The sequence below is a fragment of the Eurosta solidaginis genome, chromosome 1, assembly GCF_040869045.1.
Source record: "Eurosta solidaginis isolate ZX-2024a chromosome 1, ASM4086904v1, whole genome shotgun sequence".
NCBI classification, from domain to species: domain Eukaryota; kingdom Metazoa; phylum Arthropoda; class Insecta; order Diptera; family Tephritidae; genus Eurosta; species Eurosta solidaginis.
In genome coordinates, this window is record NC_090319.1 from 360,237,471 (window position 1) to 360,253,577 (window position 16,107).

General features: G+C 36.5%; 1 protein-coding gene across 1 annotated transcript in view; it reads right to left on the bottom strand.

The window, feature by feature from the left end:
- The window catches only part of Lerp (lysosomal enzyme receptor protein), a 311,988-nt gene that overhangs the window by 264,175 nt on the left and 31,706 nt on the right, over nt 1–16,107 (bottom strand). Inside the window, exons 7-8 of the mRNA XM_067762778.1 lie at nt 9,840–9,955; nt 6,871–6,980 (exon numbers count right to left, since the gene is read on the bottom strand). Of these exons, the coding sequence (XP_067618879.1) occupies nt 6,871–6,980; nt 9,840–9,955 (226 nt within the window). The remainder of the gene's footprint in view (nt 1–6,870; nt 6,981–9,839; nt 9,956–16,107) is intronic.

A 16,107-nucleotide genomic window follows, 5' to 3' on the forward strand; every position in this document is an offset into this window, starting at 1 on the left:
TCGTCCTCCCTCAGTGTTCGCTCCTGAGGGGCACTGGCGTTTAAAGCGCGAACGTTTGCGTTTCGACCTCTACCATTGGCTGATCTCGAATTGTTGTTTCTATTGTTACTATTGTTTGGATTAGAGTTGGTATTTGGACGCGCATTATTATTGTGATTATTTTGATATCTATTTCTGTGATAATTCCTGTATCTTTGATTATTATTACCGTTATAATTACTGTTGTGTGAAAATGAACTGTTATTATTTCTATAACCAGTATAGCCGCGGTTTGGGTAAAAACCTCGATAACTACCACGTGAATTTCTAAATGTACTGTTACCACGTGATCGAAAAGCTAAAACCTGACGCTCAGTTACTTCGTTGTTTTGTTCTACAATTAATTTTGCTACTACGTCTTTCGGATCAGTAAATGCCGTTGAGGCTAAAATGGTTTTTACTAAATTGGATTTTGCATTTAGACGACACACGTTAACAGTTTGTTCGACTGCCATTTCATGAGCTATCGTTTGAGTGATCCCTTCAATAATAAGAGACCGCTCAAGTGAGTCAGCTAAATCTTCAACTTTTTTGGCAAAATCTGTATAATTGTTACCGCTAACGTGCAACGCTGCAATTCTTCCTGCTACAACTTTCGAGTTGTCTGGTTTGATCCTATTACGTAGAGCTGTTTTAATTTCGTTGACTGAAGCTACTTGTGTTGGTATTGCTTCACGAGCTTTACCCTCTAATTTTGATTTCAAGAACGATATGAAAGTATCGGTTAAATCTGCAGTAGCGAATTGTTCGAGTAATTCAATTTTGTCTATAAAAGAATCAAGTGCTAGTGGATCACCACTGTAGTTTTCTCTAATAGAATTAGCACATGTGTTAATAAAAATTCTCTTTTCCTCTGGAGTTGCCATGATTTGATCGTTAAGATCTGGAGCTGAATTAGCAGAAGATGAGGCCACGTTTGTACTAATTGGATCGTTAAAATCTGGGTTTTCGTTAGAAGAAGGATTAACCAAGTTTGCACTATTTGGGTCGTTAGGATTTTGTTTTAAAGTAGAAGAAGTTAAAATTTCACTATTTGAATCGTTAAGATTTGAAGCTAAATTATAAGTTGAATTTTTAATGGAAGAATTTTCGAAGCCTGGAAAATCTGTTGATAAAGAGAATCTATTTTCCTGGTTTGTGACTTTTTCGGTCGAAGATGAAGCTAAACTTTCGTAGCTTGAGCCTAATTTGTCTGAATCGGATTCTGAATCTGAAGTTTTTTTCACTTGTCTACCACTTCTAAGGTTGTACATATGAAATTACTAAAGCACTTGCTTGAATGTTGAATTTATATTCGAAGTTAAATTGTTGAGGAAACAGAGCGAAGAAAAAAAAATTTAGGAAATATTTAACAATTTAGTAGAGGAATTAATTGAAACTGCAGTAAATTTTTATGAAAAATTTGTAAAAAGTAATTGATTTTAAAATGGCTCAAAATTATGTATATGAATAGGTAAAAATCTTAAAATGTACTCACGGACGCACCGCTTTATTAAAAAAAAATCGTCAATTTGGTCACGGAACCACCGCATGCACCGAAAAATTGATTGGTTTTTCCGAAAACCACTTATGTATTGTCAAAAAAATCCAAAATTTATATTGAATGAGAAGTTAATAATTTTTGTTGTTATATCGGCCTACTGATTTTAAGATCGCGGGTTCGAATCGAGCTCAAGGCCTAACAATAATTTTTTATCATTATTATTGTTATGATAAATTTTTTCTTAATTGAAAAAATTTTTAAATTAGAATAGAAGAAAGAAAAAATTTTAGACAACTGCCAAAGCTCGTTGTATAGATCCATTTCGGGAACTGCTAAATTCCTTCATCGGCAACGTTTAGGCGCCGCTGCTATAACCATTCAGCTATCACAGCGGTTTTTTGTTTGTCTTCATTAATCCTACTTCTATTCTGTTTCGTGCCAATTGATATTCACAACACTGCGACATCTGTTGCAGAATGGCTGTGAAAATTGGACTTGTTTGTTGGCAATGCCGCCATAGTGTCATAATTTATTGACACTTTTTTTCCCCGTGCTCTGGGATGTATTAACAATTTTTGTTGTTATATCGGCCTACTGATTTTAAGATCGCGGGTTCGAATCGAGCTCAAGGCCTAACAATAATTTTTTATCATTATTATTGTTATGATAAATTTTTTCTTAATTGAGAAGTTAATTTAATTGGAAAACGGAGACACCAAATTTAATATGAAATTTTAATTTTTAATATACATACATATATAATTTTAAAGAAAAGTACCCGTAGGCAAAAGAAATGTTTGATACATATATGTATACTTATTTTTGTCACTGCTGCTGCTGCGCTGGCAGACCTGAATCGCTGCTGATGTTGTTGCTGCTGCTGGTGTGTGTCTTCGTGTGTTAAAGTCAGGGATGCACCTTAACGTTAAGCTAATCGTTTATCAAAAAATTTCCACCGTTTCCGTTGAAACACTTCGAAATATTATCGATAAAGAAATTATCAAGATAAATTGTATCTCGTTTTTAACCGAAACGAAAAGCTTTCGTTAACGTTAAAAACGTTAACGAAAACGTGATACTTTATGTTTGAATTGTGCTGGCAATGCTATAGCCATGGTGAAGCCGTAAGGTGGCAACAACGAGCGCACATACACACACACACTCTATGTAATTTGTTTGTGTAATTCGTTGGTGGTAATGTCAAAAATACTCTGAGAAATGTTCGTACTGTCAAAATTCATGAGAAAAGTTGCAATCAGCTTGGCTAATGCTTTCACCTTTAATGACTCCGCCATCAATCAGCTTTGCCAGCATAGTTTGAAATTAATAATCAACATAAACGATTTGATTTCGTTTTGATATGGCAGAAAACGAAACGAAATCATTTCGTTAATTTGACGATCTTAACGTTAATAAACGAAACGAAATGACTTCGTTTCGTTTATTAACGTTGATTATCGTAACGAAATGATATCGTTTCGTTGGTTAAGCATGCCTGGTTAAAGTTGGTGGTGGTGGAGAATTTTGTATGTTGTTGGGTGCCGTTATGCGTGGCGTGGTGCGAGTGCCGTTATGAAAATTTATGAAATTGTGCGTTGAATTTCCATTATTAAATTATATCTTAATTTTGTTGAATTTTTCTTTTGTTAAATTTTGATCAGTGGAATTGTTTTTGCGGTTAATTAATTTAATGTAGAAAATTTGTATTGTCGTTTTTAAATATGATTTGTAAAATTGAATCGTAGAATTGTTTAAATTTGTACTAGAAGAACATATTTTAGGTTTGTTATATTTTATTTTAAGAAATTATATCGTAGTTTAGTAGAATTTAGATAGAAAATTATGTAGGAAATTATATCGTACTTTAGTAGAATTTTATTTTAGAAAATTGCATATTGAGGTTTTATTGAGTTTTAATTAGGAAATTGCACGGTAGTTTATTAAAAATGTATTTAGAAAATTATGTGTTAAAAATTAGTTGAATTCCATTTAGAAATATATATCGTAGATTAGTGAAATTTTATTTTAGAAATTTTTAGGTTGAATTTTAATTAGAAAATTGTGTTGTAGTTTATTGAAAAATTATTTAGAAGAAATTTAGTTGAATTTATTTGGAAAATTAAGCCGTAGGTTAGAATTTTAATTAGCAATTTAAGTATTGAAATTTATTAGAAAATTGAATTTTTAATTTTGCACGTTTATCGCACCACACACACTTTTGCCTTCTGTCCACTTGAAAAAATTTCTCACTCACCACTTACTAGACGTCCGGTTCGTTCCGATGCCAAAATAAAATGCAAGTAATGTTAAGTCCGACTTACCGATGTGGTACGCCATCTTGTTACCTCACGTGCTGCTATACCTTGGAGGTCGCCTCCTCCATATGGTGGCCATGTCTTACTTAGGATTTTTTAATGAGGCGGTCTTATTCGCCAAACTCCCATTTAAAAAAGTTTTAATATTTCAGTTTTTCACAATTACTTTTTATTAAATTATAAAAACTGAATCACATTCACGTTCGGCGTGTGTGCTTTTTTGTTCAATCTCAAATATTGTGTGTTTCGTGCCGCTCGTCAAAAATGTCTCTATATATATCGTTTCTTATTGCGTGACGTGGGCTGTAGCTCTATTTGACAGGCGCGGGCAGTTGGCAACGCGCATGTTAAACATAGCTAAAGCCACACGCACATAAACTATATTATGACTGATGGTTATTTTCCTTATACCAGTCACTGCCGAGGGGCGACCCCGCTTCGAAAATTTTTCTTCTAATTGAAAAACCTTATTTCTAAAATGTTGATGTTGCTTTGCCCGGGAGTTGAACCCAGGGCATACGGTGTGATAGGCGGAGCACGCTACCATCACACCACGGTGGCCGCCCTTAACACGATAACCTGAGCAAATATTGAGATATCTTCAGCAAATTCGGTATACGGGCTTATCTGGACACAGAATAGATTGGTATTGAAATAACATTTTTTAGTAAATAATACACCTAGAATGTTGAAATTTGATTTGTGGACTGATATTGAGACTCTTAATAAAACTTTGAAAACATGTTTCAAAAGGGGCGTGGGACCGCTCACTTGTGATAAAATCAATTTTGCTAATATTATTAATGATAAATCGAAAACCATTAAACCTATCATAACAAAATTCAGCAGAGAGCTTGACTTTCCTATAAGCCAGTATATCTTAGCGTAATAAGAGTAATTTTTTTTTAATGAGCGTTGCCACGTTTTTTGTAGAAAAGTAATTTGTCTAACATGAACTGTACAATTGAAGCTTACGCTGAGTATATAATGTTCGGTTACACCCGAACTTAGACACCCTTACTTGTTAATAATACGCAATGTAAGATTTTGTTATCATAGACTGAATAAAGAAAGAATAATAATAATTATTATATCGTATTCACAATAGACATGTATTAAAAGATGTATTTATGAGCATTCAAATAATATTTTATCCGTCCATAAAGCAGTTATTTGATAATTAACATATGTATGTATGTACATTAACCTGGGTCAATTTGTATGGACGAAAGTTAACCGATATCGCACCATCGATTTTTCGATAGGATTTGGGCTCAGCAAAAAACGTTCCACTACGCATACCCAAAAAAATACTTTTCGAGCATGCGAAATTTCATTTTTTTTTTACTTTTTCTTTGATTTAAAAAAAAAAAAATTATTTGATTGTAAAGTTTTCATGTATACCCTGTCCGAACCAAAATGTTTTTTTTTTTTTTCTTCAAAAAACTGTTATCGACAACGTTTTTAGCGGACATTTTTGGGTCTGACAGGGTATAGTACATATGACAATTTTTTAGTAGGTCATGAAAAAAAGTCAAACAAATGAAATTTCGCAGGCTCGAAAATTATTTTTTTTGGGTATGCGTAGTGGAACTTTTTTTTCCTGAGCCCAAATCCTATCGAAAAATCGTTTGCGCGATATTGGTTAACTTTCGTCCATACAAATCGGCCCATCCGGTTGTACATACTACATGCATAGACACTTAAATATAAAGATCATCCTCCATAGTAAATAATTGCGGCTTTTATGCTCTTGCTCTATGAATTCAACCGAAACATTTCATGCAAAATTATTTATTCAATATTTACATATTCCAGGATACCTGTTCACATATTTGCCAGAGAAATGCAGAAGTTCATCGTTGCGGCAATTGAACAGCATGCGCTCTCTGCACTCTTCATACTGGCGCGGGGAAAAGCCGCCTACTCAGACGGGAAAATGTTGTTCGTGCTCGCCCAGTAAAATCAACATCAAAATACTTTAGAAAAAGTTTGACTACGCAGAGGCGCCCGTCTGCTTTGCGGATACCTTTTGGAGTCGGCATGAAACATGTAGATCCCGATCAAATTTGAGGGCAGCAAATAGGCAAATTTAAAATGGAGCGCGAACGTAATTTAGAAGTGAAAATCGGCCTTAATCTGCTCCGATCAAATTTTTTTTGCAGTAGGTTTCAAAGACATATTTTGTAAATATCCTTACAGTTTTGAGCCAGCTACATAAACTGGATAGCTAGGAAACAAAGAACTCTAAATCCCCAAATTTGGAATTCAAAGAGTTTAATATTTATCTACTTATATCTACATTTACATATACATATTGTGGCGATTGTTGACATCACTAGGGTGTTAGTAAATAATCACACAACAATAAAAACATGAAGCAGCCACTCATATATACATGTACACATTGCACTTAGCAATACTTATGTACAAGGCAACGAAGGGATCTCTCACACACACACACATGTGGTCATCAGCCGAAGTAGTTGCTCACACATGCACGCGCATATGACTATGAGAAACGCATAGACTACAAATATACATGCTTATAGCTGGTAACCAAGCAGGAGATTCTAGAAGGTGAAACGTCTAGACCTTTGGAGAAATATGCGGACAAGGCAATAGGGAGTATAAAAGCAGCGCAAGCTGAGGAATGACTAATCAGTTTCGATTTAAACACGCTATTGGTTGTGAAGTATAATTGTGAAGTACTACACCCAAATTAATCTAAATAAAGACCAGTTGCAATACTAAATATTGGAGTGATTTATTAAACAGTTTAGCGATTCGAGCGTTAGTAGAAATAAGCGGAGTTTTAGTAAATTCGTTACAATATCCTTACAGTTTTGAACCAGCTACATAAACTGGATAGCTAGGACACAAAGAACTCTAAATTCCCAAAGTTTGGACTTCAAAGATTTTAATATTTATCTACTTATATCTACATTTACATAAACATATATTTCAAGAAATATGTACGTATATACGTATATAAGACACTCGTTTATTCACTTAACACACTAACGTACTTACCATCATTGTCGAGACACGGCTGACCCGCATTCGAGCAGACTCCAAATGTATATGTTTTTGAGGATATCGTCAAGTTGTACCGCTTATCTTTTAATGGGCGCATATCCAGCCTTTCCAATGAACACATGTATGTAGGATTAAGTCGTGGTGTTGCACAAGAAATGTAAAGATATAATAAATTTAAAAGGATATGGATAAATATATGTAGTTACATGTATGAAAGTATCCGATGGATTTTAATTGGGAAAGAATTAAAAAAATTGCAGATGTCCTTCATCCGTATGTTTACATAGCGTATAGAATAGGTTTGTAAAAAGTTGACATACTAGGGTGTGGTACTTCGAGACACGAGACTCTCGCGAGAAGTCGATTACTCGATTTCTCCGGTCTCGAAAATCTCTCAGCTTGTCGGCATAAACTTAATCGCTGGTTGGACAAAATTTATACAATTGGTGTTTTTTACTTGTGACTTTTTTGTTCGTTTTATTGTTTTCCAATGACATTTAACTCAAAACATATTTATTATACAAAATATGCGAGCTGTTAACAGCTGCTTTTTTTTGCCAGAAACAGCTTTTTTTTTTTAGCCATAAGCCGCCTTTTCATAGACCGGGTCACATAAAATTTTGTTCACAATATTTTATTTTTTTAACGAGACATCGAGAGCACGGCTTGTCGCGAGATTCTCGAATCTCGAAATACTCGTAATACTCGCGAGCTTCTAGACTTTTAATTCATTCGCTGCATTGGCATTCTCAGAACAAGTTCGAGAAATCGTAAGCTCTAATAATTTCTGAGCGCATCGTTGAGTATTTTCGATACACTCAACCGTTCGGATTTCACGCCAGATTACTGAACATTAATTTGTTTCGTTCCATTTGCTCAACGTGTTTATTCGGAAGTTTTTTGACATTTTAAGGTATTGGTTATGGATACAAATCTTCTTAATATCGAAATGAAGTTTAAAAAATAATTTAAGAAGTCCTCTTCCCAAAATTTAATTATAAATATTTTATTTGGCAGTTGGCTCAACTCACCGTTCGTGTTTGCAAAGTACCAACAAAAATAATGTTCGGTGAAAGCGGCCAATTTAAAGCAAAAAATCAGTAAAGTTCGCAAGTTTTGAAAAGCACTTCAACAACTTTAGGGCTAGTTTTCGCGAAAACAGCTGCAGGTGACTTTTTTGGTTATGCCGGGAAGCACAAATCACGTAAATCTGTTTATAACCACGCCCACTTACTGCTCAATAATAAAAAAATACGCATATGGAACACATTAAGAGTGAAGATGCATACAAAATTGCATCAATATAACTTTAACCATTCTCGAGATATCGCAACCGAAACTTGGCGGAAAGCTTTTCTAAATGTTTTCAGCTGCACAAGTAGGTTTCACCACGCCCATTTTTTTGATTTGTTTAATACGTGTTTTTAGTCGTCCTTACGAGATATTTCTTCTAAAATTTTAGAATTGTAGCTTTACAGTTGATGGAGATATCATGGTAGATGTGTCTTTCATTTATCCAGATGAGGCGGCAGCCGTGGTGTGATGGTAGCGTGCTCCGCCTACCACACCGAAATTCCTGCGTTCACGCCCCCGGTAAAGCAACATCAAAATTTTTGAAAAAAGGTTTTTCAATTAGAAGAAAATGTTTCTAAGCGGGGTCGCCCCTCGGCTGTGTTTGGCAAGCACTCCGAGTGTATTTCTGCCATGAAACGCTCTCAGTGAAAACTCATCTGCCTTGCAGATGCCGCTCGGAGTCGGTATAAAACAAGTAGATCACGTCCTGCCAATTTGTAGGAAAAATTAAAAGGAGCACGACGCAAGTTAGAAGAGAAGCTCGGTCAAAAATCTCTTCGGAGGTTATCGCGCCTCAAATTTATTTATTTATCCAGAGGAGATCATCTTTAAATTAAGAAGGCGCATACCAAATTTCATCACTATATTAAACCGCTTTCGAGATATGGCTACGGCAAGCCCATCGAAACCTATTTTTACAATTGCGTGCTGATACGCCCATTTTCTAATTTTTTAAGTGCCAAATTTGAAGATTTTAGCTCCATTTCCTACTGAAATATGGAAGAATTATATTTATAGAAAACATTTGATATATAAAAGGGGGCATGGTTATATGACGATTAACCTTTTTCTATCAACCAGCATCTGACACTTCTCGCTCTCACGCCGTTCTGGCTCACGTTTTTTTTTTTCTTCTCAGTAGGCTTCTCTTCCTTTCTCACGCCAAGGTAACGCTCCAATTAACCTCGTTTCGCTATAGCAGCGTCCTTTTTTTCGAACGCAAAACGACGTTCCATATGCTATTACAGACTGGAAACCTATTGTTCCTGCAGCGGCGGTAGCTATAGAGAAAAATTTACTCCCCTGTCAGGCTCCATCATCAGAACGACGATTGTCTCTCTGTGATGGGCCGAGTGGAGTGAGCAGCTTCTCGACAACACGTTCTTCGATGCAGAGAGGCGTGTGATTTTCCGACTGCAGAACCGAATATCTCTTCCTCGCCCACGCTAACGTTAGAGTACCCAAGCATGATTTTGATGTCATGGCGAAGGCAGCCACGTATATCTTTTCTAGATTCGGATAAATGAAAATGTTCGTAGTTAAAATTATTTTACATTCCGTACTATTCGAATACCTTAATGCAAATAGTAAACATGTTTTCGAAAAACCGGTGTTTCGGTTAACCGATTAGTCGGATAACAGAGTAATTTCGCAGCCCTCTTAAATCATAGGGCGTGGGTATATAAAGTGGTACTGGGGTATTGAAGAGTTTAATTAGGTATGGGTATATTCAAGGCGGGTCTCAAATCTAGAGTATAACGCAGTCCAAGAAGGAATACGAACGACAAATTATCTGTTTTAGGGACACCTTAATTTATATCTGCATATATGCCTAGATATTTACATATGTATGTGCATACAATTTAAAGAGCAGACCACAGAATACTTACATTTCGTTGCCATGTGTTATGGTGGTACAAGGCGGATAGTTGTTGCATGCCAATGGAGTGGTGAACGAAAATTCATACAAGCATCCATTAACGCCAATCAATGAAAGCTGCGCACTCTGGTAAAGAGAAAAATTAATAATAAGGAAATGATTATTTTTAAAATGACAATTTTTCAAGAATGGTAGTATTTCTCATGAATCTTGGACGTAGTATATAAATATCAATGTGTGTCTATTTGTGCATATTTTGTAAGCTGCCAAACTGTTCATCAGTTTGCAATTCTCGACATACTTGCACTTACAGGGCGAATATGGGGTTATAGTAAATGTTTGATTTAAAAGAGGATCATGCCACCTCTCGTAGGCCCGAGATCGATCTCTCTCGAGAGGAAAAGGACTCCTCTAACGGTCCTCCGAAGAAACTTGCAGTTTCAACAGGATAGGACCAAAGAGGTATGGGCGATTGAGGCGTTGTTTCCACATTGCAATATAAAAGAAAATTGGTGTTATGTGGGGGCACGTTACAAGCGGGACATACCTTGGGTATGTCGGGATTAAAAAAAAAACAAGTAAGGAAGGCTAAGTTCGGGTGTAACCGAACATTACATACTCAGTCGAGAGCTATGGAGACAAAATAAGGGAAAATCACTATGTAGGAAAATGAACCTATGGTAACCCTGGAATGTGTTTGTGTGACATGTGTATCAAATTGAAGGTATTAAAGAGTATTTTAAGAGGGAGTGGGGCATAGTTCTATAGGTGGACGCCATTTAAGGACATCGCCATAAAGGTGGACCAGGGCTGACTCTAGAATTGGTTTGTACGATATGGGTATCAAATGAAAGGTGTTAATGAGTATTTTAAAAGGGCGTGGGCCCTAGTTCTATAGGTGGACGCCTTTTCGAGATATCGCCATAAAGGTGGACCAGGGGTGACTCTAGAATTTGTTTGTACGATATGGGTATCAAATGAAAGGTGTTAATAAGTATTTTAAAAGGGCGTGGGCCCTAGTTCTATAGGTGGACGCCTTTTCGAGATATTACTATAAAGGTGGACCAGGGGTGACGTTAGAATTTGTTTGTACGATATGGGTATCAAATGAAAGGTGTTAATGAGTATATTAAAAGGGAGTGGGCCTTAGTTCTATGGGTGGACGCCTTTTCGAGATATCGCCATAAAGGTGGACCAGGGGTGACTCTAGAATGCGTTTGTACAATATGGGTATCAAACGAAAGGTTAATGAGTATTTTAAAAGGGAATGGGCCTTAGTTCTATAGGTGGACGCCTTTTCGAGATATCGCCATAAAGGTGGGCCAGGGGTGACTCTAGAGTTTGTTTGTACAATATGGGCATCAAATGAAAGGTGTTAATAAATATTGTAACGAATTTGCTTGCAAATCCTCTTATTTGCAATCCTCTGCTAAGTTCGAATCACTAAACTGTTGAATAAATAACTCCAATATTGAACAATGGAAAATGGCCTTTATTAAAGTACTTCACAATAACACTTATACTTTGCTACTCGCTGGCTTAATAACCAAACTGATGGATAACTCAACTCAAACTGAATTACTTCTTACTCGCTTGCGCCACTTTTATAGTTTACGCTGCATACATCTAGGCCTTCTATTTCCAGAACTTACTAGTTAGTTTCGGCTACAAAACGCCAGCCACAACTACGTGCACAAATTATTGCTCTCTCTTGTGACAACTCAGATAAGATATATGCATGTGTTTGTGCATTGCCGCTCCGATGCTGGTATACGTATATATGTGTAGACGCAATTATTTATTCGTTTATGTAGATACATAATGATTGAATTATTGATGTGAATGTTTGTAGTTTACAGTCTCTCGAGTACACATAGACGTATAAGTAAATGCATCTGTGTGTGACATCTCTTTCGGCTGCCTTATATATGTGTATACATGATTTGATTATTGACGTAAATACTGCTTGGTATGGCCTTAGCATCGCCTTAGTGATGGTATAGCTTAGTGATGCTAATATCCGTGACAATATTTTAAAAGGGAGTGGGCCTTAGTTCTATAGGTGGACGCCTTTTCGAGATATCGCCATAAAGGTGGACCAGGGGTGACTCTAGAATTTGTTTGTACAATGTGGGCATCAAATGAAAGGTGTTAATGAGTACTTTAAAAGGGAGTGGGCCGTAGTTCTATAGGTGGACGCCTTTTCGAGATATCGCCATAAAGGTGGACCAGGGGTGACTCTATAATGTGTTTGTACGATATGGGTATCAAATTAAAGGTATTAATGAGGGCTTTAAAAGGAAGTGGTGGTAGTTGTATATGTGAAGGCGTTTTCGAGATATCGAACAAAATGTGGACCAGGGAGACCCAGACCATCATCTGTCGGGTACCGCTAATTTATTTATATATGTAATACCACGAACAGTATTCCTGCCAAGATTCCAAGATTTCGCCCTACAGAACTTTTTCATTTTGTTCTACAATTGTTCTACAATAAACCAATCCAATTACCATGTTTCATCCCTTTTTTCGTATTTGGTAGAGAATTATGGCAGCTTGCAAAACTTCTAAATTACCTTCTTTTAAAAGTCGGCGGTGCCACGCCGATTGTCCAAAATTTTACTAATTTTCTATTCTGCGTCATAAGTTTAACTCACCTACCAAGTTTCATCGCTTTATCCGTCTTTAGTAATGAATTATCGCACTTTTTCGATTTTTCGAAATTTTCGATTGAGCTCTGCTCAACAGAGTATAAAAATGTAAGGCGCGATAACCTCCGAAGAGATTTCAGGTCGAGCTTCTCTTCCAATTTGCGTCGTGCTTCTCTTGATTTTCCCTACAAATTGGCCTGACGGGACCTACATGTTTTATGCCGACTCCGAACGACATCTGCAAGGCAGATGAGTTTTCACTGAGAGCTTTTCATGGCAGCAATACATTCGGAGCGATTATCAAACACTGCCGAGGGGTGACCCCGCTTAGAAAAATTTTCTTCTAATTGAAAAACCTTATTTCTAAAATTTTGATGTTGGTTTGCCCGGGGTGTGAACCCAGGGCATACGGTGTGGTAGACGGAGCACGCTACCATCACACCACGCTGGGCGCCGTATGTCGGGATTGGTTCTGGGTTAAGAGTTTATCCTATTACTACAGGAAGTTGTGCAAGAGTGACGCGCGGTCCCTTGCATCTGCTTACGGAGATGACGTCTTAAGCTCCTGGGAGACGGGGTCTCTCCAATCAGATTTCTGTTGGGATGCCCGAGTTTCTTGGTACTCAACAGAGCCTGTTTTTACAGCATTTCTTTTATGAGTATTTGTGCGCCTACCGTCTGGATTTGTCAACCGATAATGCATTCGGTATTGCCGGCAGAAAGAGCTCGCGCATTTCTTCGCGTTGAATATGTTGTCATTGTGTTTAGTTGGAGTTGATGGGGACTTTACGGTTGACGTTAGCATACCAACACCCCCAGAGAGGTTACAGTTCTTTAGATGTTCCTTCCACTTCACCCGCTTGTATTTATTCACAAGCTGTTTGATGCGCAGGTTGATATCGCCAGGGTCAAGCTGTCTCACAAGGTCACACTTTCTTGCTAAGGCTGCAGGTTCGGCTGGGAAATAAGGCCGAATTTCCGGTATTCTACCAGCACGAATGTGTTCTATCGGAACCCGCCTATGGAAGCAGAGGTAGAGGGCGGCCCCCACTCCATTGGAAGGACAAGGTGGAAAACGATTTAAACTCCCTTGGTGTGACCAATTGGCGCCGGTTGGCAGAGCGAAGGAGCGACTGGCGCGCCTTGTTGGACGGCCATAACCGTTTAGACGGTTAAGCGCCAATTAAGTAAGTAAGTAAGTAAGTACCAGCACGAATAAGCGAGCTGCATCAATTATTTATATCGGTTCCATTATGAAAATATGACGTTCCGATGTCTGCTCATTTTAGTGCGCAAAGTATGGGCAGATGGTCGAATGCTATAGATTTCATTGGCGGCCAGTCCACGCAGTTTATGAATCTTGTGCTGACGTTGAAAATATCTGGCAAACTGTGAAAATTACTTGCCCGGTATGGAGGCGTCACTATTCACCATACTGATCATCATTTGTTCCGCTGCTTTTCCCACCTGCTGGTGCTAGAAAGTGAGGTTGTGACACATGTTAAAATCGCCACAAATAATGGAAATTTCACCCTTGAGTAGCATCGTAATATCATCAAATCGTTCCAGAGATGGTCGGACTTATACCTTAATTGCGCTTGTTACCGGATCGGACCAGATCTATATCTGGCAAAGTACCATCAACATCGATAAGTATTACGATTAAGATATTTGATGACTCGTTCATTTACTATTAATTAACAAGCTAAATCTCTATTTGTGTATGTCCTTTCTTTAAAAATTTTGAGATGTATGAACGTTGTAATGAAATAAAATTAAAGAAAAAAAAAAAACTTTTTTAAAAATAAGCTTTTATTATTGGTTAATAAAATTAACTAAAAAGTGAAAAATAAATGGGCTGTAAAGAAATATAACACTTTATAAGTTCACTGTATCCTTTAACGATAATTAGGCCTCTTCGCCTGCGAAAAAAAATTCCGCATTGTACATAATTATATATTTTTAACATAAAAACTTTACACCTAAATTATTAAATCTTACAGTTTATATCACAGTCCTAATTGTTGTAATAAAAGCGTGTTACATTGTGATAGCAAGAAAAGGAGGTTCTAAATGTTCTTAATTATACCATCAAAATTTAACACGCTTTTTATTAGAACAAATAGGACTGTGATATAAACTGTAAGATTTAATAATTTAGGTGTAAAGTTTTAATGTTAAAAATATATAATTATGTACAATATGGAATTTTTTTGTCGCAGACGAAGAAGCCTAATTATCGTTAAAGGTTACACTGAACTTATAAAATGTTATATTTCTTTACAGTCAATTTATTTTTTACTTTTTAGTTAATTTTATTAAAAAAGCTTATTGAAAAAAAAATTTTTTTTTTTTTTTTTTTTACTTTTTAGTTCGTTTCATTAACAAGTAATAAAAGCTTGTTCTTAGAAAAGCTTTTTTGTTTAATTTAATTTAGATATATATTTTATTTAATTTTAGTAGGGTAAAATATTGTTTAAATTAGTTATATAATCTTTACTTAGTTATTTGTAACGTTTCTCATCCTTCTTTTAATGCATCACCATTTCAAGGTTTGTTCGAAGTCAACTTTGAACAGTCAAGTTCTTCGATTCGAAGATCTGCTAAAGACCTAACACGCCTTAAAGCCACATAAGCTTGACCAGCAGCAAATAATTTGCAGCCTAGATAAAAACAGCGTGATATACAGTAGTTCCCTGCATTTTGTGCACAGTTAAAGCCCACGATAAGATAATCGGAGCATTCTTCTTTCAGCTGTGCCGTGATTAAATTTAGAAGGAAATTGAACTGATTTAGGCTGTATTATGTGAACGCCATAGTTACCAAAGTCTACGCTAACCGATGGTATATCGTTATGGTATAGTTGAGCACGTCTGTAATATGGCCATATAATTTCAGTGATGTGACCTATTGCTCCATTACAAGTCCCTTAGCAACGTCAACGTTAGATCTCAACATAACTTTAGCACCAACAAATATTTCTAGTTCTTTTGGAAGACCTCCTGTTTTGTTAATGTCTGAGTGTATTATATTATTAACATCAATCTGATCATTGTTTTTTGTTCCATCAATTAATTGGTCTTGCTAATAATCAGTTATCAGCTGAGTGAAAGATATTGTGCTTCTGAAACGATACGTTGAGCCAACTGACAACAACCAATCGATAACAACGTTGAGTGAATGGAGCGGAAAATTTGTATGCTCACTAATTTTTCGTAAAGTTGCAACTGTGCGTTCCAAGAAGTGATCACTAATCAACTTCGCCAGCAGTTGTGCTTTTGGAATGCGCCCCATGCTTTGTCCAACTCATTCAAATGAATTTGTATATATGTGCATACACATGTTCACGTGTTCTTGCAACAACAAAACGTTAAATACATACATACACACATATGAATATACAGATTTTCGAGAAAGCATATCGTATGTGTTTGCCAAAAGTGGCTGCATATCCGAATCAGCATCTTCGGTTGTCAGATCTTTCGCGTTCAACGCTAACGCGGTGTCAGGATGAAAAAGACTCTCAACCAAATGACTGATACGAATCGCTACGTTTAAATAACCCTGACTGAGTATGAGTACACGATTTTTTATATTATGATCCGAATATATTGGGCCATATTCATA